Source organism: Rhinatrema bivittatum, chromosome 19 (genome assembly GCF_901001135.1).
Source record: "Rhinatrema bivittatum chromosome 19, aRhiBiv1.1, whole genome shotgun sequence".
NCBI lineage: Eukaryota > Metazoa > Chordata > Amphibia > Gymnophiona > Rhinatrematidae > Rhinatrema > Rhinatrema bivittatum.
In genome coordinates this window covers 29,985,367-30,009,193 of record NC_042633.1, presented here as the reverse complement: position 1 = coordinate 30,009,193, position 23,827 = coordinate 29,985,367, and the positions used below count along the sequence as shown (strand labels likewise).

Here is a 23,827-nt window from a genome sequence, read left to right as displayed (position 1 = left end):
GTGAAGTGACTTACTCAAGGCCACAAGGCAGTGGGATTTGAATCCTTCCCTCCACTCCATTAATCATCTATCACCACAAAGGCCTCCAGAAGGTTCTGTCAAAAGTAATCAAATCAGGGTGCAGGTGCAATCTTCTGTATAATCATCTGTCTTGCTTCCTCCCCCTAGATTTAAGGTTCCCGTGGTAGAAGCATAATTGTTGTGGATTTTATGATCCATAATCCCATTGAGACAGGTTTCTGTTTTATTTTTTTTCATGGCTGAAACAAGGGCTGTCAGAATTTTATGTAGTGCTTGTTTTTATGAATTCATTTTGATGATTCACTGTTAATACTGCCAAAAAATACAAAAATATAAAATAGGCTTTTTGAGAGGCAGATGATTGTACCTATGATTGATAGAGAGTGGCCTGTGATACAGCTTTTTCTCTGCTGACCTTTCCCCTCCCTATGCATCTTCCTGGCTTTTGCCATCACTTTATCCACCTGTTTAGCCACCTTAAGATCATCAGATACAATCACCCCAGAAGAATTTTACCTCCAGTACTGTATCTTTCCCTTGGGTTTTTACTCTGCATTTTAGCTGCCAGATCCTAGACCATTCCTTGAGCTTCATCAGATCTTCCTCGTGTTTTCCACACCTTCCTGGCTGTCTGCCCTGTTGCAGATTTGTGTATCATCAACCAAAAGATAAACCTTTCCTGACAATTTCTAACCCAGTCACTCTAGGCCCCATTTATTTATAAGTCGCCTATGAGGAACTGTGTCAAAGGCCTTACTGAGACTCCCTTGATCCAACTCTTTGGTCACATAATCAAAGGAACTGACAAGATCTACCTCTGTAGACCAGCCTAATTCCCCAGAATCATATGGAACTCAACAGTTTCTTTTGCAGATTCAGAATCCCTAACTGAAGGCTGTGGGCATCTCTGCTTGTTCATCTGGGTGAGCCTTCTCTCCTGGTTCCCCACCTGGCTCTCTTTCTGTTTCTGTCTCTGTCTCTGGCTCTCTTTCTCCCATATGAGACATGCTGATTGCCTGCAGTAGCTCTATAATTAGCCTCAGCAGTGTCTCCCAGTTACTACCACACCTTTCTGTGGCTACTACTTTCATCGTAATTGATTCTCTGCCAGGAATTTCCAAACTACATTTCCCAGCAGCCCCATGCTTCCTGTTTCATCTAGCTTTACAATCCCCTAGCCAACATGTATTCACTTTTTATTTCTGCCTTAAGGCAATGTTCCCCCTGAAATTTCCTGTAGAGTTCACTCTGTCTTTTGGAAAATCTAACTGTGCTGTCTGTTCAGGCTACTTCTGCCCATATGAAACTCTTATTTCATCATAACATTCTATAGAATTATGTATGTTCTTGGTATTCTCTATTCTGCATATTCTGTAAGATTCAGTGCAGTCTATAGGATTCTGTATAGTTTGCAGGATTTCATATTTTTATATCTGAGGATCATCACACAGTGATGGGACAGCTCCTTTTATGTGAGTTCACTTCTGTCTACATCCTCTCTCTCTTCTTCTGTCCTTCTTTACGTTTCATGCCACATTCAACCTCCTTGCCCTGTTGAGTTCCCATGGAAACCATAGCTTCCTCCCGGATGGACACTTTTTCAGCTCTCCTGCATGCACAATTCATAGATTTTCCAGTCACCATAGCAATGACCTCTCTTACATCCTCAAGCTTGATGCAGGCTGATCTCCATAGCAACGGACCAAGACCAGTGAGAAGCATAAAGACTTGTGGAATCCACATTCAATACAAACACATGCAAAGATGCTTACATATAAAGAGACAGAATTTTACATTACAGGGACACCCATACACATGCATACAAAAACACATACATATAGCCACATTCATGCATCAATACATATAAACACACAAGAGAATAGCACACATACAAAAACACATACATATAGCCACATTCATGCATCAATACATATAAACACACAAGAGATCAGCACACATACAAAAACACATACATATAGCCACATTCATGCATCAATACATATAAACACACGAGATCAGCACACATACAAAAACACATAAAGATAGCCACATTCATGCATCAATACATATAAACACACGAGATCAGCATACATATATACCAGGATATATGCATGAACATATATATACACACACACACACACATATACACACAGAGTTCCTTATAGGGAACACATCCGAACCCAGATATCTAATAACACCGAGAGAGGATCTGAAGATAACTCATATTGAAGATCTGAAAGAAAAATATGGATTGATACTCAAGATCTCAGAGCCTGGTTGAACATTGAAGAAGAACGTGGACTGATACTGAAGACCTCTCAAAGAATTTGGGTTGGTACTGAGAATTGCCTCAAAAAGTATGGTGAGACATAGAAGAAGAATGTGGATTGGTAGAGGATGTCCTCAAAGAGTTTGGTGTAACACTGAAGAAAAGTGTAAGATCGCAAACTGTCTGGCAGAATGCTGAGCCATGATGTGAATTGATACCTTAGAATTCCTCTAATTTTGGTGGAACATTATATATGAATATGAATACCTCACACCCATATTTTGTTTTATTTTGTTTCTCAATTCATGAAAAATAGAGATGAGTGAATCACGCTTAAAAAAAAAAAAAAAAAAAAAAAAAGTCATCCTGATAAACTTCTTCCAAATTAAAAGCTATAGCACAGTCTAAAGTGGATCCAAGGAGATCTGCTGTCATGGATGTTGTTGGCTGGGCTGATCCCCTTTCAATTTTCCCCAGATCCATGGGGAAAAAATCTGCTGGGTTTTCCCAAGGGAAAATATTTGGAAATTTTGGGAAGATTTTCCCAAGGGAAATATTTGAATAGTCCACTGAACTAAAACCAGGTGCAGGTTCACCTTATTTGAGTTTGTTTGCAAATTCCTAACCGACTTGACTCTGCTTTCTCTCTTTGTAACATTGGGGGCAATCCCATTATCTCATGGTGCCTCAGTTCTAATCTCCAGCTCTGTCACTGGCTATCTGTGTGTGATTGCAGGGTAAGTCACTTTATTTTTCTCTGTGTCAATTCTAACCCTGTTGGTCTTCCCCTTTGCTGTGCATAAGCCCAGCCCTCTCAGTATCATTTGCCACCTCAACCTCCTCACTGGAGGCTAAGATGATACTGACTAGAGGCTCCAGTTTTTTTCAGCTACTAGGTGTTCAATAGCCTGTGATTCAGGGAATCCAGGACATGATTCTTCTGAATCAGTTTTTGCAAATACTGCCTCAATTACCTGAGAAGCAGTAATAATGGAGGAACACAGTTCTAGTTTTGCGTGCAGCACTTCTGCCCCTGCCTTTTTCTGTGATATAATTCATTGAAGGCTAAAGTAAACACCAGATGAGACAAATAGTAAGAACCATAAAGGAAGGGAAATTGAAGAAAATGTTCAAGAGGGAATGAAACCACTAAAGATAACTGGTTAAAGTCTGTATAACGCATCAGATTGCCAGAGCAAGACCAAGAATCAGCAAGTACTGTAAGGGAAGGGAATTTGGAAAGAACATTTTAGACCACCAAAACAGAAAAGGATCTATCTAAAGTTAGCAAGAGTGGCTTGGAGCAGCAGCAGAGGTGCTGACTATTGAAATCAGAATTTGTAGGTTCAGAGCAATGCAGCAAGAAATGTGGCAGTAAGGCCTCAAGATATACAATGAGGGCTGAGGCAGGAAGAAAGAGTGGCATCAAAAACCCAAGGCACCAAAAGAACAACTAAAAGTAGCAAGAGTGTCTTAGAACAGCAGCGGTGCTGGTGATTAAAATCAAAAACAGTAGGTACAGAGCAACACAGGAAAAAGAGTGACACTGCTAAACAAGCAGATTTAGAATGTATACTGTCTGGCTATGCCTATATAGTGTTCTACAGTTGAACAGTACACGATCCATATTCAGACATAGTCTGGCTGGCAAAATTAGCCAGATAAACTTATTCAGATAACTTTGGAGATATATTCAATAGTGAAAGAAGTAGGGGGGAAGAACAAGGCTGGGATCCAAGCATCAAACACAGAAACATCAAAACCCCCTAGGTGTAGCATCAGGGGCATGAATGGCAGCAAGGCAGAGTAGCAACAAGAACCCTAAGATGTAATATCCTGGTCAAGGCAACTAGGCCCAGTGGCACCCATGCTGTAGCATCAGGGGTAGGGGGTGTCAGCAAAGGAGTTGGGAGGGGAGGGGTAGGACCTAGGATGGTGTTGGGGGAGTGGAAGAAAGGACCTACTTTTCACATGGGATTAAATAATTACAATATAAATGGAACCAAGAAAAGCTAAATATCGTTTTGTTTTGCGCTTTTCATTTGCAAAGCAATACAATACTCAAATCTTTGCAGATTTATACCTCAAACACACCACCAGAAAAATCTCCCTCTTTGGGATAGGAAGTACAGAGGAACAGGGGAAGGTAGGTGATTATGCCAGGGAAGGGTGGAAGGAGGGAGGAAATGGAATGTGATGATGGCATGGGAGGGGTGAAGGGAAGGTAATGATGTGCATATACTGAATCCCCTACTTTGAATGTCACCACGTGCTACAGCTGCTGGGCCTCCCTGGCTGCAGAGCCTCTGATACCTATGACATATGGAAGACTGGTGGTATGTGCTGCTATCAGGACACAGATGGACCTGGCTATTTATTTATTTGGATAGTTTTATATACCGTTGTTTGGTGCTGGCCTTCACAGCGGTTTACAGGTATAACAACAATACATATAAAGGTTTACATGTGTAACGATAGAACATATAGAAGATTACAATCTGTGGTCAATACAGAGGTTTAAAGCTAAAAGACCTTGGGAGCTTACAAGCTGTGGAAGTAACAATAAAACAGACAATAAATAATAATACAAAGGTGATATAAATTATTATGCAGTGACTAGAAGATAGGACCGGTGTGAATGTGTCAGAGAAGGTAAAGTGAGAGGGAAATTAAGGGGAGACTAGAATAATCTGTTTTCCTGTTTAATAAGGGGAAAAGAGAATCAGATCTTCAAGAAACGACAGTCAGCTGACGGTGGCTCTACTGCCTAAGAAACTGACAGGCTTGCTGAAGAAGTAGAGTATAGCTATGTGTGCAGTTGAATGTTTCTGCCTCAAGACGTCTTCCTTCCCAATAAGCAAATCTCCACTGACCTTGTGATAGTGGAAGTGCTCTGTATAAAGTTTGCTCCTGCATCTGCCTCTTTGTTGGCTGTCGTCATTTATAACTACCTTCCCATATACATTTTGCTGCATACTGTAGCCATCAGCAGTTGGCTACCTGCCCCACACCTCAGGATCGTATTGGCTGCACCTTTAACTGGATGGACTTTATTGTGCTTTGTTATATTGATCTATGGACATGTTCCATGATCTGGTCATGGGGCCGGTGCTCTATTGGATAGGGTTGCCACCTCCACTTAATGTACTCTGTTCTTTGTGTTCACCTTTGTGCTTAAGGATAAGATAACATGCTTGCTATGTAACCTTTGTTCTGTTGGTCTATTGTGGTTGACTTTTTCTATGTGTAACTCCCTTTTCAAGGATCTCCCAGAATGCAGGGGCACAACACTTCCCAGGGCCACTGCCTCTCCCGATCTCCTTTTTCGGTATCTAGCACAGTCCAAACTCTGTAGTAGGCCCACTGGGGTGCTGGGGTTCTTCTGGAAAGGAGGAGGAAAAGCTTTCAGGGCCTTAGGCTCATGGGGGTATGGACCCTTGCATAGTCTCTCTAGTTCTCTTAATTGCTCTTACAAGGGTATTGCCTTCTTGATATTGTGACTGGTACTTCAGTAGACTTGAAAGAAGCAGGCTGGACACGTGGAATGGTGTTCAAATGATAAATCTTTTCTGCAACTCAGGAAAAACATGATCAAAGTCCAAATAACAAAAATATATTCAAACTCTCCTCCTTCTGTCTCATGCTACTCCAATGGCTCTCCTTTCCAGGGCCCGCCAACCTTAGCAGAGAAGGGGGCAAGCTCCTGTGGGCCAGGCTCAGCAATCAGCCTCCACTTCCTCCAGCTCACGATCGTGCTGTAACATCTCCTCCTCTGCCTTGTCCTGCTCTCTCCCGGCTGGCCTCTGCTGTCTTGTGGCAGCTAGGAGAGCTGCAGGGAAGATGGCAGACAATACCTTCTGAAAATCCAAATAACCTATGTCAACTGGCTTACTTTTATCTATATGTTTATCTACATCTTCAAAAATCTCTAAAAGATTAGTAAGATAAGACTTCCCTTTGCTAAAACCATATTGACTCTTGCCCATTAAGCCAGGTCTATCAATATGGCCAGTGATTTTATTTCTAAGACTAGCTTCTACCATTTTGTCCAGCACCAACATCAGGCTCACTGCTCTATCATTCCCTGGATCACCTTTGGAGCCCTTTTTTAAAATTGTTACAATCGCTACACTCCAGTCTTAAGCTATTGTGACTGTTTTAAATGATAGATTACAGATTACTAGCAACACATTTGCAAATTCATGTTTGAATTCTTTTAGGACCCTGAGGTGAATGCCATCCAGTCCTGGTGATTTATTGCTCTTTAGTTTGTCAATTTGATATAATTACATCTTCCATTATCACATATTTGTTTGAGTTGCTCAGAATCATCACCATTAAAGAATGTTTCAGGTATTGGTATGTTCACAACATCCTTTTCAGTAAGGACAAAGGCAGTTTTTCTGCTGTTTCCTTGTTCTCTCTGAGCGCCCCTTTTATCTCTCAGTCATCTAATGGCCCAACTGACTCCCTTACAGGCTTTTTCTTTCAAATGTACTTAAAAAAAAAGGTTTTATTATTATTTTTTCCCTCCATGGCAAACTTCTCAAATTCTCTCTTGGCCTGTCTTACCCTTGTTTTACATCTATCTTCCATTGACTTTTGTTAATGCATGGAATACATTTTATCTGGGCTTCCAAACTGGTATTTTTAAACAATGTCCATGCCTCATGCAAACTTTTAACTTTTGCAACTATTCATTTTATCTTTTTTCTAACTAATTTCCTCATTCTTTTATAGCATCCCTATTTAGAATTACATGCTGCTGCTGTAGTAATTATGTCAGTTACACTCATAGATTAACTTGCTTAAAGTTACACCTCCTCTTTGGAAAGTAACGTTTGCAGGTTAATTTATGCACATAGGGCCTGAATTACTAAGGTTTTTCTCCCATTCTGTGTCTATGGGAAAAATGCTTAGTAAATGAGGCCCATAATTTTTAAATCAAAATCATATGCACGAGTTCCAATTCTACCCCTCCAAATGCAGATTTGTGTACAAGTACAGGGGTAATAGTGTTATGCATATATATTTATGTGCATAAAGCTCAGATCTATTATGTAAGAGCCATCTACTTTTTTTAAAACCAGGTTTAATGGGCCCAATATTCAAAGTTATCCAGATATTACTTATGGCTATGTTGCTGAATATAACCGGATAAGTTTGAGATATCCGGCTAGGTTATGTCTGGATAACTTTAGACCTGCTATTGAGCAGATCTCGTTTATTTGGTTAACTTATCCGGATAAAGCTGAATTTAGGCACTTATCCAGTCAAGATAACTGGATAAGTAGTGCCCCCCCCCCCCCCCCCCCGATCCATCCATTGACTATCCAGTTATCTACTTAGCGGAGTAATTGACTTATCCGGCTAAGTGGCATCCACTGAACATAGCTGACCAAAGCCTACTTATCCAGCTAAGTAGCATTTCAATATTGGGCCCAATATGCATAAATTACATGGCAAATCATACCTAACAAGTGCAGGCACATGGGAATCTGGGCATTGCTTCAGCCATTGGCTTCCATGGCTTGTGGCCTGTAATCTCTCCTTGTACTCTTTTTTATTTTTTTTTCTGTTCACTGCAAGGGTTGCCCTTAGTAGCGAGGCGTGAGGGCTTTCTCCTATCCTGCATACTACTTTCCTCTTCAGTCTGTCTCCCTGTAGAAATGTGTTGCTGCCTCCATCAATTTCTTCATTCCTTTATTTTGTCTTCCTGCCTACAGGTGGGGCACCTCCGGCTGACCACACCAAAGTGATCATCACCTTCCGCTACCTGTCGCAGAAGCTCTTCATCTCCGTGTCTGTGCTTTCTGGACTGGGGATCCTGCTGGGGATCATCTGCCTGTCCTTCAACATCTATAACAGCCATGTGAGGTAAGAGGACCCAGTGCTCTCCCTTTCTTAACACTTCCTCACCCATCCTGTAAGCAAAAGAGGTGCACAGCCCCCAGAGAAGGGAGAGGGAGACCACTGGCTCTGACCAGTTCCATCTTCTCTTTCTGCAATAGCAATAGAAATGTTCTAAACTCCCTGCAGTGCTTCCTTACCCGCCATGCATCCAGTACACATCCCTTGCCCCTCACACTCATGCTCTCGCCAAAAGACAAGCACTCTGAGGGCCATAGTCAGTAAGACAGCCAGCAGACAAGTTATACAGCTAAAGATAGCCAAGTAACTTGTGTTTGCATATTCAGCAGGATAAACGTTCCACGGAATAGCTAAGTTATCTGGCTACCTTTTAAATCTAACCGGTTGTATTTTAATCTAGCCAGTTAAATTGAAAGTTATCCATCCACGTGTGGCCGGATATCTTGCCACTTAACTGGATATAGTCAAAGCATTTCCAGTTACGTGAAAAAAAAAAAAAAGCGTTAAGTCCTGCAGCCCGTTTCCCCCAAATGGCCCTGATGAACCAAGACCACCCACCTTCCAAACGCTCTTGAATGAGTGTGAAAAAAGATGTGGTGATCTGGCAGCTCCATTCCACCCGCATTCCTCCAGAAAAGCCCCAAAGTGCCCTTCTCTCTCCCCCTTACCCCTCCTCCCTACCCAGTACCTCTTGAAATGAAGGCCTTCTGCCTGGACTGACTTCTCTAGTGCACTCCTGGCTAGAGTGGAGCGGATTTTCATACCGGCCTACATATATAGAATCCTATTCCCAGAGTGCCCTCCTGGACGTCCCTTCCATGCATCGTGCCTGTTTAACAGAGACCAGGGCAAGAGCTTTTTCTGTCGCAGCCCCAAGCGTCTGGGATACGCTCCCAGCCCATTGTACCAAGTTGTTTCCCGAGATCTTGAGAACTGTCTTATTTTCGCAAGCTTTTATTGGTGTCAGTGTGGGCGTGAGCTCGTGGAGATATTAGCATTTGAACCAAGATCCTTCGTGTTAACTCTCCTAGGGTAAATGAGGTGGCTCTCTACTGGCCGCCTTTGTTTGTATTGTAAAGTTGAGCCATGCATTCATTGTTTCCCTCGGCTTCTCTTTGGCTTATTGCTGTGATTTTCTGAGCGTTTTTATTGTTCACCACCTCGAGCCTTGGATTTGAGCTGATTGCAGATGTTCTCAGTTTGTTTCCAGCATTGTTAGAAGCAGCTGGGATCGCGATCCCGGCAGAGGGCCTTTGTTTCTAGAGGTAATGGATGGGTGGAAGGGGAAGGGATGGGGCGGGGTTTGGGAGAGAGAGAGAGAGCACGTTGGGGCTTTTTGGGAGGAACCGGAGAGGGGTTGAGGAAGGGGGAGGGTGGCTGACCTACCAACCCACCACATCATTTTCACGCTCATTTAGAAGAGTTTGGGAGGGTGGGGAAGCTCAGCCTGACAGAGCCATTTCTTAAAAATCAGGCCACAGGCCCAAACTCAACTATTGCTTCACGGACAGTGCCACTTCCCCAAAAATGTTTTGGATAGATCTGCTTAAGTGGCACGTTATGTGGCCACACAAGGCTGGATAACCTTACACCTGCTCTGAAGCACATCTAAGGTTATCTGGCTAACTTAGCCGCATACATTTCAAAATTGAGTTAGCCGGCTGAGTTAACCACACATTTTTTTTTTTATCTGGCTAGATTTTAGCAGGATAATGTCTTGTCTGGCGAAACTCTAGTCAGATAGGTGCTCAAATATTCAAAAAGTGGCCATTTAGCCAGACAATTTGTGAGCTATCTGGCTAGGCTTTGAATATGATCCCTTTATTATCATTTCTCATCCACTGTGCAGCCAGCAGACATGTTATGCACTTGTCATTCTCTGTCCAACAAGGACCCCAACCTGTACCTAAGGCACACAGTCTTTATGTGACACCTCTACAAAATGCACACTCCCACCCGTCCTGGGCTCATCACACACACCCTGCACCTCACATCCATCCTTTACTTAATACACATGCTTAAAAATGATACGTGCACAAATGCACTTTACCCGTGCAAGTGGGCTTTCTAAAATTGCTGCACCATCTGCCATTGAATTGTCCATAGGATATCCAAATGTAAGTGCACTTTACGCAGGTAAATGGCTTTTGAAATGACTACAGTGGTCGTTACATTTATACATAGAATTCATTTTGAAAATTCCCCACATTGTGTAGCCCGCACCTGTCCTGTACCTAACACAGACACGCACCTATTCTGTACTCAGCACACAAACCCCGCCCCTCTCCTCACCCTGTTCTATCGTCAAACAAATAAGAAAACACCTTCAGAGTAAAAATAGAAAGAAAGCTTCCCTCAGGATGAGAAAATCGTAGGACCCCTGAGGCACTGCAGTTTTGCATATCTGAAAAATCTGGCAGTACCCAGATAAGATGCAACTGCTTTCCACTTGTGCAGGCCCATTTTCGGCCTACTTATTCTGTCCCCACTATACATCATGCTGTGTAACTGTACAAAGAGCTAAACTCTCATTCAGACTTATACACACAGGCAGGCCACTTCTTAAACTCCATAAATGCGCGCAATCTATGTACAATTAGACGTTTGGCACTTGCCGGAGGATGAAATGGAACAAGAGTAACTGGAACAACACCTCCTAACTATGTCGCAGACGTAATATGACCTTCTGAATCAGTGTGAAAAGGCGGTGCTGGCTGGCGTGCATAAGCCACATTTCTGGACTGGTCTGACCGGATGAAGAGGCGAGCCCTTTCTTCACTTCCGGCAGTCTCTCTCCTTATCTCCAAGCAGTCAGAACCCAGCCCTGTGTTTCCCCCTGCAGCTGCTCTGAATTCTGACGTCAAGCCATAGTTTAATAAAGTCAGTGCATAACATGAGGGGGAAGCTAGTCCCGACTGGTTCACAATTCCCTGTTGTCCATCTTGGGGACAGGAGGGGAAAGGTAAGTTTTCTGCACCAAATCTATTAATCTCGGTGGTAATACCGCTCTCTTGTGGTAGGCTGCAAGGAGCCATCCTCTTGCCCTCCTTATTCAACATTTATATGGCCCCCATGGCCAACGTTATCAGAGACGATCATATCACATACCACCCCTGTGCTATTACTACTACAACTTAACATTTCTAGAGCGCTATTCTGATGACATCTAGCTTTTGTAAGCATAGGTGGGTCAGTCTGGCAGGTTATGCATTCCTGGTATAAGCCAGGTCTGTCTGGCATGCTGTCTGCAAGTGATGGATTAGGAGTGGCTGATCAACAAGACCCAGTATATGCCATTATGTCTGTGCAAGCTGAACCTTGGAGGATTAATTAGGATGCATAAAATGTACTGTGTTTTATGCTTTGATTATAAATAAACATTTTCCACAAAGACAGCCTCCTCATTCTTTGTGGGGCAGATGGAACAAAACCCATGCTAAAATCAGAGTTAGATTTTAGCCCGGGTTTTCTATTATGTGCATGCTAAAATGAGTGCTAAACAGTGTTTTTTTACTCCATGGCCATGTTACCTGTCATCAGTATAAAACCTGCACAAAAAAATAAATAAAAACAAGTCTGCTCCTGCCCCTACCTTAAAACCCCCCAAACCAAAACAAACTTATCAAGGGCCCCAGCCAAACTCCCAACCTTTCACCATCAAGGATCCAGTTGGGGTGCCTGGGTCCAGTGGGACCCCTCCCAACCCTTTCATCTTAAAGAAATTGAATCAGCCTAAGAAAATTCCTCACCCACTCTTTGGACTCCTTTGGTACCCGTCGGAATCCTCCGAAAGCCTCCCTCCCCCCCCCCCCCCCCCGAAGGCCCTGTCTCCTCTGGCAGGCTGTTCCTGCAACTAAAAGCCGATTGGTCCCTCCACTATGAAATTTCATTGAAAGGACCAATCAGAATTCTGAAAAACAGCCTTCTGTAAAGGGGATTGGTCATGTCACAGTGGAGGGACCAATTGGCAGACAGTGAAGGCGTGAATAAATAGAAACATAGAAGTGACGGCAGAAGAAGACCAACGGCCCATCCAGTCTGCCCAGCAAGCTGCGCAGTTTATCCATTTTTTTCCCCCTTTTTTCTCCCTCCCACCCGTCTCTATTGGCTTCCAGCACCCTCCGGCCCCAATTCCCTTCCACCCTTCCACCCCTCCACCAATGCAGAGAGCAACGCCATCCTAGTGAACATCCATCTCAAGTGGGGGTCAGTGCTGCGGGAAGTTTGGCAGGCGTTAAATTTCCTGTGGCAAAAGGAGTCATGCTCTGCAGTCTCCGCCTCCTTGCGTTGCAGGGTCTTAGCTAATTAGGCGATTATTACCCTGCAGTTTGCATGCACTCATGCTAAGCTTGCTGCAGGGTTTTTTTCGGCACTGAAGCCCTTCTTTCTTACCTGGCCAAGGTTAGCACTGAAAAACCTCTGCTGAAACCCGCGGCAGGCTCCAGTGTAAGCAGTTATTGGGGGGGGGGGGGGGGGGTGAATTTGGGGCTGGGCTGGGGACCTGCTGACGGTGCCCATGTTGTTGGCATTTCCCTCTCCTCTCCTCACTGCTCAGATTCTCCTATTAGAGCTATGTCCAACCTTTCTGGTAGGAGGGTATAGCAAATTAGTACAATTCTGGGTGTACAAGCTCCAATTTCTTATCCTACCATAATTTTTGAAATCTTTTCTTTTTCATGATACTCTGTTGGTTCACAGCAGGAAACTTGGAAACATTTTGCTCTCCTATTGCTTGTCAAACCTGTTTGGGTTGCTGGCAGGATTGCTCTTTACCTTTTGGTGGAATATTGTATGTCTCGTACACACATATAATAAAGGAAATTGCTGAAGAAAACTAAATTATGCATTTGAATTGTCTAAAATGTGATGTCCTGTGCAGAGATACAGTGGGCCCAAAAGTGAAAGCTGCCCGTTGGTGCAACTTAAGCCGGATATGACTGATCTGGCTAAGTTACAAGGGATATTCGGTGGCACAGCTATGCCGCTGAATATCTGTGTTCAAGTTACTACTTAGCTGGATACGTTATGGCTGGCGAAGCTAAACCTGCTCGTTGGCAGGTCTAACTTACCCACATAACTTATCTGGCTAAGGCTAAATATTGCTACATAGCCAGATAAGTTATCCAGATCCATCCACTATCCTGCTGGCTAAGAGATAGCCAGATAAGTCATTTATCCAGCTATCAAGCGCTGAACGGGCTGTCCATATTGGGCTCATTGATAGTTTCTGAGGTTTAAAATCAAGATGGGCGGGGTTTTTTTTTTTTTCATTTACTTTTTCTTTTACACGCATGGAGTTGTCAGCCTCGCTACGATTGTATCTCAAGTATGTTGGCATTGTTGTCTTTTTTTTTTTTACACATAAACGCCTTGCCCTTTTCCAGGTACATTCAGAATTCTCAGCCTTATCTGAATAATATGACAGCGGTTGGCTGCATCTTGGCACTGGCTGCGGTTTTCCCGCTGGGCCTCGACGGGTACCACATCAGTATGTGGTATTTCCCATTCGTGTGTCAGGTAGGAGGCAAGAATGGGGGCGCAAAGGAATATTTACCGGAAAGTTATGGGGTAGGAGAAGTGAAGAGGGGCAGATAAGGGAGGGAAAGGGACAAAGACAGACCGGAGGCCTGAAGAGAGAAAGACAGACTCCGAGTTGGGGATATGAAAGAGGAGGAGAGGAAGCAGAAGGGAAGGCAAATGTGGTTTTTGTGTTACATCTATTGTGGCTGTGGACTGCGTATATTGGGGGGCTGCTCCTTCTCATCTCTGAATGTGGGTTACGAGTATGTGCGTGTGCCTAAGCGTAGAGCTGGCTGGGTTCTGGATACATCGAGCGTGACCCTCATTATTGGGCTCGAGTCTGCCTGCTGGGAGTGTGTGTGAGAGACCATAAATGCCATACGGGATCCATCGAGCTCAGCTGGAGGACAGTGGCCAATGCAGCTTGCATGAGAGTTCCCACCGACCACCAATGAGGAGTTTTAGAGGTGCAGAAGGGCTCAGGGCCGGGGGGCCGGATGCACCTCCCCCCCCCCAATCACCGGGCTTTTTTAGTTGGTTGGGGAGTGGGGGAGGGGCCGGGGGAACACGAGACCCCAGGAATATGTTTGTCTCTGGAGGGGGGGAGGAGGTGACTCGGTTTTGGGAGGGGGTGTTGGAAGGGGTTTTTTTTGTGACTCTTAGGGAAAGCATTAGGGAAGGGCAGGGTGTCCTATATTTGAACACTTTCTTTGTTTTCCACCACCTCTACAGGTAATGGGGGGGGGGGAGGGAGGGTGGGGGTCGCCAGTGACCCATAGGGCCGTTTCCTGGCTTTTCAGGAGGTGTAGATATGTTTGGCCCTTTAACTTACATTGCGGAGGTATTAGGAGGTGGGATGGGTTCTCTACATCTCCTGAGACTCGATAAAATAACGGGCCAGACTTTTTTCCTAAGTCAGCCGTGTTCTTTTATTTCCATTGAATTGCCTATGCATAAGCTGCTTTGCTTGCATTAGGCAATTTTATGCATGTAAATGCATGCAAAGCAGCTTATTTCCATAGGGGGAGGAATACTTTGAAGATATCACATGTTAAACGCTATTTACCGCGCAATATCGCCTTATAGCGGCTTAGAAAATGTAGGCCAAAAAGACAGCCAACCCAGGAAAGTCTAGGCAAGCCCTGATTTTTATGCAGGCTAGCAATGCTTAACCTCCCTTGGTTTGTAATCCTACATTTAAATTCAAGAAAGGGAACTTTCTTTCTTTTTTCCTTTCAAAAGCATAGATTAGTCAAATGATGAACTACAGTAAAAGGGAAGGTTTTTACAGCGTGCCTCCCTCTGTAGTAGCCCATCGTTCAACATCTCACACTGCTAGAGGCACTCTCCAGGGGATAAGCGCTGCCCACGTGTGTGTGCTCTGAGTCCTCTTAATAAGCTTGGATCTGCCTGCTCTGGGGGTGAGGGTATGTGTACATCTGGGTGCATGTCTGACTGTGCTCTGAATGCACTGAGGGCCGCCCTCTCCTTGCGCTGGGAGTGGCTGGGGGTGAGGGTATGTGTACGTCTGGGTGCATGTCTGACTGTGCTCTGAATGCACTGAGGGCCGCCCTCTCCTTGTGCTGCCTGCTCTGGGGGTGGCTGGGGGCGTATCTGGATCTGTGTGTGCATATCTGACTGTGCTCTTTCCATCCTTCCAGGCTCGGCTCTGGCTGCTCGGACTTGGCTTCAGTCTGGCCTATGGCAGCATGTTCACCAAGATCTGGTGGGTGCACACGGTCTTCACCAAAAAAGAAGATAAGAAGGAACGGAGAAAAGTAAGAGCCACAGACGCGCACACAGACAGATAAGATACAGACACCAAAACTATGGCCAGACGTGCCGAAGGAGGTACATACAGAACGACTGACGGAAAGGCCATACATTAAAACTGGGCACTCAAAATCAGCCCACAGTTTCTTAAAGCAGACATTAAAAGGAATTTTAACTCCAGATGAAATGAGCTAATGGTATGCTAATGCACTGGAAGTTAAAAAAAAAAATGCATTGACTTGAAAACATGCACACAAACATGAGTTAAAATGTGGACTCATCCTTGTGCATAGGCTGAACTCACACTTAAACTTGAGGGAAAGGCGCATGATTGCAGGAGCTCCAATTGCCTTCTTCCCTTTGCCTAGTTCTAGTTCAGAATTCGGCCACCCATGTCGTGACAGGTAGCAGTATCCGAGAACGTCGCCCCTGGTTTACTCTTGCTGCATTGGCTCCCGATTCAGTGATGCACTAATTACAAGCTTGCCGTGCTGATCCATTAATGACTTTTTGATCTCACTTCTCCATCTATTAATATTGCTGTCCATTTATATACACCTTCAAGGGCACTGAGGTCAGCAAATTGTGGCCTGCTGGAAGTACCTCACCAAGACTGGCCCATTCAGTAGAGACTCGTGATCAGGCCTGATCCTATTTTTTGAAATTCTCTTCCCAAGCACTTGTGGCGCATTACTGATCTTCAAGAGGTCCACATTCAGTCACTGTCCGGAGAGCAAAGGTATCCAGATAAACTTATCTGGCAGACTTTGGATGCGTGTTCAATAGTGCAGCTGCACTATCGAATATAGACGGCTATCTTAAAGTTAGCCGGCTAACTCAGCTCCTCTCAGTCACGCCCCCAGAATGGCCCTAACTTGTCCTGCTATATTCTAGCCTCCTAACTTATTATCCGGCTAGAGAAGGGCCCAAAGCTCCATTTAGCTGGATAATTTCTGAGTTAGCCAGCTAAATGCTTTTGAATATGGACCTCCAGGTTTTTAAAAAAAAAAGCCTTGAGGCCATTCCTTTCCAAGAAGATGCATATAGTTTTTCTCTAATGCCCCGAAGCTTTCCAGTGCTGAAGTTCTGTTCGTTTAATGGGCTTTTCTCCTTGGTCTTATCTGTCGTATTTGAGTGACATTATGAAAACAGTAAATATTGATGTGATGCATTTTATTTGAGTTTGTGTATGTTAATCTGTCCCCTGCCTCGAACCTTTGAAGGGTGCAGGGTAGCATTTTGTAAAATAGTCATGGATTCTCAAACACGGAGCTTGCATTAAAGGCAATGAAATGTTGGCTTCTTGGGGTTTCCATCCCTTTCTCAGTCCTAGCTTGGTCCCCTCCTAAAACAACATGGAAGGTGAATGATATTGGTTGGGGGGACAGTAGGCCCGGGTGACTTATTCTGATTTCCCAGTCAGTAGCCTGCAGTGAGAAAGATAATACTGATGATGTTGAGATCAACCCTTCGGAAGAGCAGGCAGCATGGGTAGAGAGCGTGAGCGATGCCCCTGGCATTTTTCCCTGGGGCCCACCCTCTCTCCCATGCCAGCATTGGCACCCAAAGATGTAGAGAAGGGAACACAGAAGAAATCCCTGATCTGGAGGCACGTTAAAGAGAAGGAAGACCCGCGTTTTGCTCAGAAAGGGCATCGGTTGAAGGAAGTAATCGGGGCCGCTGACAAACGCCTGCAGAAGCAGCACCCACTAGCATTGGCATTGGGGGAGGGTGACGCCACTAGCCTCAGGACCCCTTCTGACAGTCCCAAGTGAAAGCCAGAGGAAAAAGGGGGGGGGGATGCTTTGTTCTCCAAACTGATCTCATGGCCTCTTCCAGCAATCAGGTGGGAGGCCAGCAGTCCCCCCCAGCCCTGTGTCCAAAGCGGAAATCCATGACAGAGGAAACAGCGTGGTGTTCCATAGGCTCTGTCTCGGGGGAAGAGGCAGGTAGCCTCCAAAGTGGAAGCAAGGCGCATCGGAGAAAGGATTGCCCCTGCAGGAGCGGAGAATTTGGACTCCAGGACTAGATTGAGTCGGAAGGTCATCCCCCCCACCCTGTACAATCAGTGCTCTAGTCACAAGCAGGCACAGCTGGCTAAGGCAGAGGGGAGCAGCATGAATTTCACCAGCCACATCTGGACACGTTTACCTCCCCCGATGGCACCCTGCTGGGAGCTGGCTGAGGCAAGGATGGAGCAGATGGGCTTTGCTGCATAGCCCCCACATCTCGTGCAATATTCTAGCAGGCCATAAGAAGGATGTTGAAGGGTTGGAGAGGCAGGTTTCTTAGTGACAGACAGCAGTACAAATAGGGTAAAAACATTAGCAGATGGGAGCTTTTTAGGGTATCCGTTGTTTTGCACGCTTGCTGCATCTAGCAGGAAAGGATGCCTTGTGGCTGGGCCCAAGGACCACAGGAAGCAACGCCTGAAGGCCCTGATAGAGAGGAGCAGGAAACTGAAGGCGGGTCAGCTTCTCCGTGAGAAGTAGGAAAAATTCGGGATGCCTCCCAAGATTTTGGCACCTGCTGGGATTCCACCTCTGTGGTGCTGCAGAGGTCAGTGGAGCAGCAGACACCCCTTCCTGATCTGTCTCAGGAAAGAGAGATGGCTGTGGATCACCCCCCCCCCCCCCGGGGGCATCATGATTGGGGTAGTGATGAGGCAGCTGGTACAAATCCTGCAGCTCTTACAGGGTGCCCCGGAGGATCCGAGTTCCAGAAGCGCCCTCTGGAGCAAATATTAATAACAATCATTTCTATTATAAATTTGACTTTGGGGTACTGGCACAGACAGGGGTTGCTGCGACAGTGTTGGGGTACAAACACAGGCGCTGTGACAGTGTCGGGAGGCAGGTGCAGGCACAGCTGGGAGCGTCCGTGTTAAGGTATCGACGCAGGCATTGGGTCACTATGGGGGGGGGGCACAAGGCAAACCTTATTTATAGTACATTTTTACCATCTAATACATCGCAAGAGTACCTTACTGAAAGAAATATAAGGCGGTTCCCCAAACAAAATAACCCCAAATCAAATAAACCGTAAAATAGAATGAGACGATTCCTAATCGAAACTCAATAAAATAAAAAGGATGGCAAATCTACTGAACTTTTGCCACTAGTTTGGGGAGAGGGGAGAAAGGAAGATCTAGGAGACCTAAAACGTGAAGAAAAAGATCCCTCAGATATCCCTTTGAACTTTCTTCTCTCTCTCTCTCTCCTCAGACTCTGGAGCCCTGGAAGCTGTACGCCACAGTTGGTCTCCTGCTTGGGCTGGACATCATTACCCTGGCCATCTGGCAAATAGTGGATCCACTGCACAGGTCGATTGAGGTTAGATGACCGCAGAAAAAGGCCAGTCTGCCTAGTTAGTCCTGTCCACGCTGTAGAAGCTGGACTGCCTGGGGGATGTCCCGACTTAGCCAAATACACGAGTCTTAGCTCATTGGATTTCTACTGATCTGGGTAGATGCGCCTTCAAAATTCCACACTCAGTCCAGCTCTCTGCCTTCCGCCCCCTGCCCCTATTTATATCTCACTACCAAACATTTTGATAATCGAGAACAGCCACCAAAGCTAGTAAGATCGCTGCTTGCATAGCTGATCTCTTTGCTCCATGTGGACAGGGGAGAGTTTCCAACCACCAACCCCCTGTTGGCACTGACCCAGTTGTTTTCTGGGGAGTCATAGCCGGCTGGTACCTACCCAGCTAATCCAGGGGCTTGCACTAAGTTGGGTTTCGTTTAGTCCTTCTCACTTTTCCCCCTTGCCTGTGGCGTTCAGAAAGCATGGATGTTTCCAAAGCTGCAACCTATTCCTCTCATCCGACAGGCAGGGTAACGACCAATCAGCCCAGCTGGTCTGCACAATTCCCACTCCGGTGCAATGACCCAGACCCACTCGGCAGAAATGAGACGTCAAACAAGCCCCCGCCGTTCTGTATAACCTTTAGTGTGCCGAATTAGCTACGCCTTATTGACATCTGGCAGCGTAGTAGCACACACAGCAATAGAAGTGGACGCTGCCGGCAGGGCTGCACTAACAGGGGGCACTGCTGTGAGGAAGGTCCCACAGGGGCTTGCACTTCCAGCCGCTACTCTTGTATCCGTTTGAAGCCAATTTTCGAAAGGAAGCTTCCTGGAGCGGTTCCCTTTGGAAGTCTGGGGCTGGCCCACGCAGTCCTGGAATTCTGACCCTTTTGTAGGGCAGGTCCAAAGCAGGCATGAGGATTTCAAAACGAAATTCCCACGCAGGCTTTCCCTTTCCCTCCCCCTAAGTCTGCACTAGCTGGATGTAATCCGCTCTCAAGTTGGCCGAAAGGCGAAATGTAACTCCCAGATGCGGCCTCAGCTGTTTGCTGCCAGGCTTTCATGCCTTCCTTTTGGAAATGACCCAGCCCCACGATGCATCGCTGTTTGCCTGAAGTTTTCCGTTTCTTTCCTTTTCATTTCAGGAGTTCACCAAAGAGGAGCCCAAGGGAGACCTGGATGTTTTAATCCTGCCCCAGCTGGAGCACTGCAGCTCCAGCAAAATGAACACTTGGCTGGGTAAGAAGGGGAGAGGGCAGGGACCGAGCGAGATGGAATGGGGGGAGGTTGAGAGACAGAAGGATTAGAGGGCGAGGGCAGGAGGTGAAGAGAGAGGGATGGGGAGATGAAAAGAGATGACATATGGAGAGAGAGAGAGAGAGTTAGCAGCGAGTCAAACTATTTCAATTACCCACTGCCATACTCCAGCCACTTTTGTACCCTCTCCTCCCACGATTAGTGAGATGTTTCAGCGTCTGCCAGTGCCTCACAGAGATGATCCCTCACATGCACTCCTTCTTCTCCCTCTGCCGGCAGGCATTGTCTATGGATACAAGGGGCTGCTCCTGCTGCTTGGCATATTCCTTGCATATGAGACCAAGAGCGTCTCCACGGAGAAAATCAATGACCACCGCGCCGTGGGCATGGCAATCTATAACGTGGCCGTAAGTATCACGACGGGAGGCATACATGGAGAAAGAGAAAACTGGATGGATGGAGTGTACAGATGGGGGAAAAGTAGATGACTGGATATATAGAGGCCAATATTAAAAAAACAAAGTAGAACGGACAACTTAGCCAGCTCTATTTAGCTGTATAAGATATCCTGGGTATTCAGCAGGTTAAACTGAATATCCCCAATTAGTAACTCGGTTACCTTTAATGGGGCAACTTTAAATCTACCCAGCTATCTTTTGAACATCCCCGATTAGGTGTAAAGTCCTCCAGTATCATGGAGCTGAATAACTGTAGCTTAACCGGCTATATTACAAAAATAGATGTAGCCAGTGACGCGGCACTGCTCTGTTCCAAAAGAAAAAAAAATTGAAAAGAAGCTGGCAGGCCTAGCGGCCCAGTCACTGCCCCCCTCCCGATCTGTAAACCAGGCCTCCCCCACCTCCTCACACCTGTCCAAGGGGTCTGGGCCGGCCTCTCTCCTCTGCCGCACCGCCAGCATCCTGGCAGCCCTTTCCGATGGCAGGCATTCGCCGGGATCACCCTGTGCTGCTGAAGCAATGCCCGCTGCTTGGCCATGGGGACAGGGAGAATTGCTTTTAATGAATAATGTGAGGTTGTTGCTCTGTTACCTTCTGTACGTGTTACTGTCGGCATGAAATTCCGAACGTTCGCTGTAATCCGCCCGGAAGGGCGGAACAGAAATCATTTTAAAAAGAAATAAGCAGAGGAGGGTGCCGCCTTTCAAAATGACATGGAACTGGAGCCTGGGGAGAGGGAGGTTACCCCCATACCCCCTTCTAGTTTTGCAGCCAAAGTCTTGTCCGAGGGGTTTGGTGGGTGGGTGGGGGAAGCTTGGTCCAGCAGGGCCTAAGGTTTAGAGATTGGCAGGGGGGCAGTAATTGGGCCGCTAGGCCAGCCAGCTTCTCTCTTTTTTAATTATTATTATTATTATTAGCTGAGCACTGTCACCCAACCAGCTATATCCTGTCGAATATAGCCAGGCCAGAAAACTTTAGACCTGCTTCTGGGCAAGTTTAGAGTTGGCCAAATGACTCCCAGTATTGGAGGGAGCTGGATAAGTTATTTGGTGAATTCACCCCCACCTCGGAACGCCTCCAGTTCACCCCTGAATTATTCTGCTGTATTCTTCCTTCATAATTCATCCATCCACAAGTTGCTGGGTACATACCAGGCATATTCAAAACTCGCCATTTATTCAGCTAAATGTCTTTGAATGTTGGCCTCATAGGGTGGAAGAAAGGCAGAAGGCAGCAGCCCTGCATAGGTCTAGTAACGCTTTACAAATGATAACTAGTAGTGTTAGGACCACTGGGAAGATGAGCAAGCGTGAGGATGAATAGCTGAACAGGAGAGATGGATGAGTGCACGGGTGTGTAACTGTGCCACTACAACAGCTACTAATCAAATGAAACATCTTTTCATGTAACCCTCCAAATTCAATAGAAGTTCAGCTTAATTAACTCTCAGCTCTTCTACCTCAAATTCATTAGAGATTCGGTCCTAATCTATCACCATATGCAGTTTTACTATTCAAAGAAAGTTCAGTCATCATTTACAGTGCCAAATGGCATTGAATACAATATCCTGATTGATCATTCCACTTGTCTGTCTCAAATAGACACCAGGGTATTGTCTGAAATGCACTTACTTTCTTCTTTGCCTAATATTTCGGCTGTTCTTCTGTGTGTGTGTGTGTATAGATATATATCGAGTCCATATTCAGCTGCAATCCGACTGAGCAAGTTAGCCTGATAACTTAGCCAGGATATTCAGTGGCACAGTCACCCTGCTTGACTATACCTGGCCATCTAAAAATTAACCGGATATACATACAGATGGAAGGATTTTATATATATATATATATATATATATATATATATATATATATAATATTGTCACAGTCTAGCCAGCTGGAGGGCTGCAGGGCAGGACTGTAGGTGGTGGTCTGCCTAACCAGCCCCCTCTTCTGCAGGTTGAGCCCTTGGTTAAGGACTCCCTACACAAAAGTAGGTTTGGTCAATCTTTCATGAAAGGATTATTTGAGGTTTAGAACCCAACTCCATCCTCTCTAGGGCCTGTTCTATCTATTTTTCCATGTTCTCGCTCAAAATGTATTTGAAAAAGTCTAATTGGCAACTAAAATATTTTTTGCCCTTAGCACTCTTCATTTTTCATTTAAGGCAAGCTAGGGACTCTCCACTTGTGAGGGCTCTCACATCCTGTTTATCCTTGGAGAAAGTGTGTGTTACTTACCTATAGCAGGGGTTCTCAGAGGACAGCAGGATGGGTGCAAGTTTTCACAGGACCAAGCCACTTCCTCTAGCAGTTAACTTCTTATTAGCTCAATTAAGGGCCTGAAGGGCTCAACTGCTGGGCAGTGACCAGGGCTCTGTCTGATGAGCTCACCCAGCTGTGAGGACCTGCATCTTGCTGTCAATAGAGAACACCTGCGACAGGTAAGTAACTTAATGCTCTCTTGGGCTGGACCACGTGTGACGAAGAAGACAGCCTCTCCCTTTCTCTCTGTTTCCAGGTGCTCTGTCTGATCACGGCTCCCGTCACCATGATACTGAACAGCCAGCAGGATGCGGCCTTTGCCTTTGCTGCCCTTGCAGTGGTTTTCTCCGCCTACATCACTCTGGTGGTGCTCTTCGTTCCTAAGGTACATGTGAGCAGAATGTGCTTCCCAATAGTGAAACAAGAAGCAGGGACAATGACCCAAGCTTATACTGGCTCTTTGAAAGGAATCTCGCAGCTTTCAGACTGGACCATTGGGGAGTCAATATCCTGCTCTCTCCAAGCTACATCTTCACTATGGCAGGAGACAATCGTTGAAGAGATTGGAGAGGCCTGTAGGAGGGAGATTGTATTGCTAGCTTTTTGAACCACAAGGGAGGTGGGGAAAGGAAGGAGATCCAGACATGGATAAAGCTGTAGGGACAGAGGGGAAGGCACGAGAGATGCATACATGTGAAGGCGGAAAAGGAGAGAAGAGAGAGAGAGAACCTGCTCTAAGATCGAGATGCATTTTTTCCTGTACTAGTGTCTCACATATCCTATCTAGTGAGTGCCAGAGTTATTGCTTTGCTTGTGGTTGCTCATCTGTGTGATAATGCTGCTCTGTTGTGGCCACTGCATAGGTTGCAACCCCCTGGAAACTCTTGGCATGGACAATGCATTTCAATTAGTTGTTTCTGTGTTGAAATGATATCCTGCATGGTGATAGGGAGAGGGGAGGTCCTGGGGGAAGGAGGTTTGTTCGTTTGCAAAAGAAACTTTTAGGCAGTGTTTATAGTATGTGTACCATGAAATGCCCCGATCATGGCAGGCTGTGTCTTTGAGTCCAATCAGGATGCAGAGAAGGGGGT

General features: G+C 45.7%; 1 protein-coding gene across 1 annotated transcript in view; it reads left to right on the top strand.

Annotated features, from left to right (window-relative positions):
* Positions 1–23,827, top strand: part of GABBR1 (gamma-aminobutyric acid type B receptor subunit 1) — a 59,707-nt gene that overhangs the window by 28,783 nt on the left and 7,097 nt on the right. Inside the window, 7 exon segments of the mRNA XM_029584604.1 lie at positions 8,017–8,167; positions 13,546–13,678; positions 15,343–15,459; positions 18,679–18,786; positions 19,907–20,000; positions 20,298–20,425; positions 22,993–23,121. Of these exon segments, the coding sequence (XP_029440464.1) occupies positions 8,017–8,167; positions 13,546–13,678; positions 15,343–15,459; positions 18,679–18,786; positions 19,907–20,000; positions 20,298–20,425; positions 22,993–23,121 (860 nt within the window).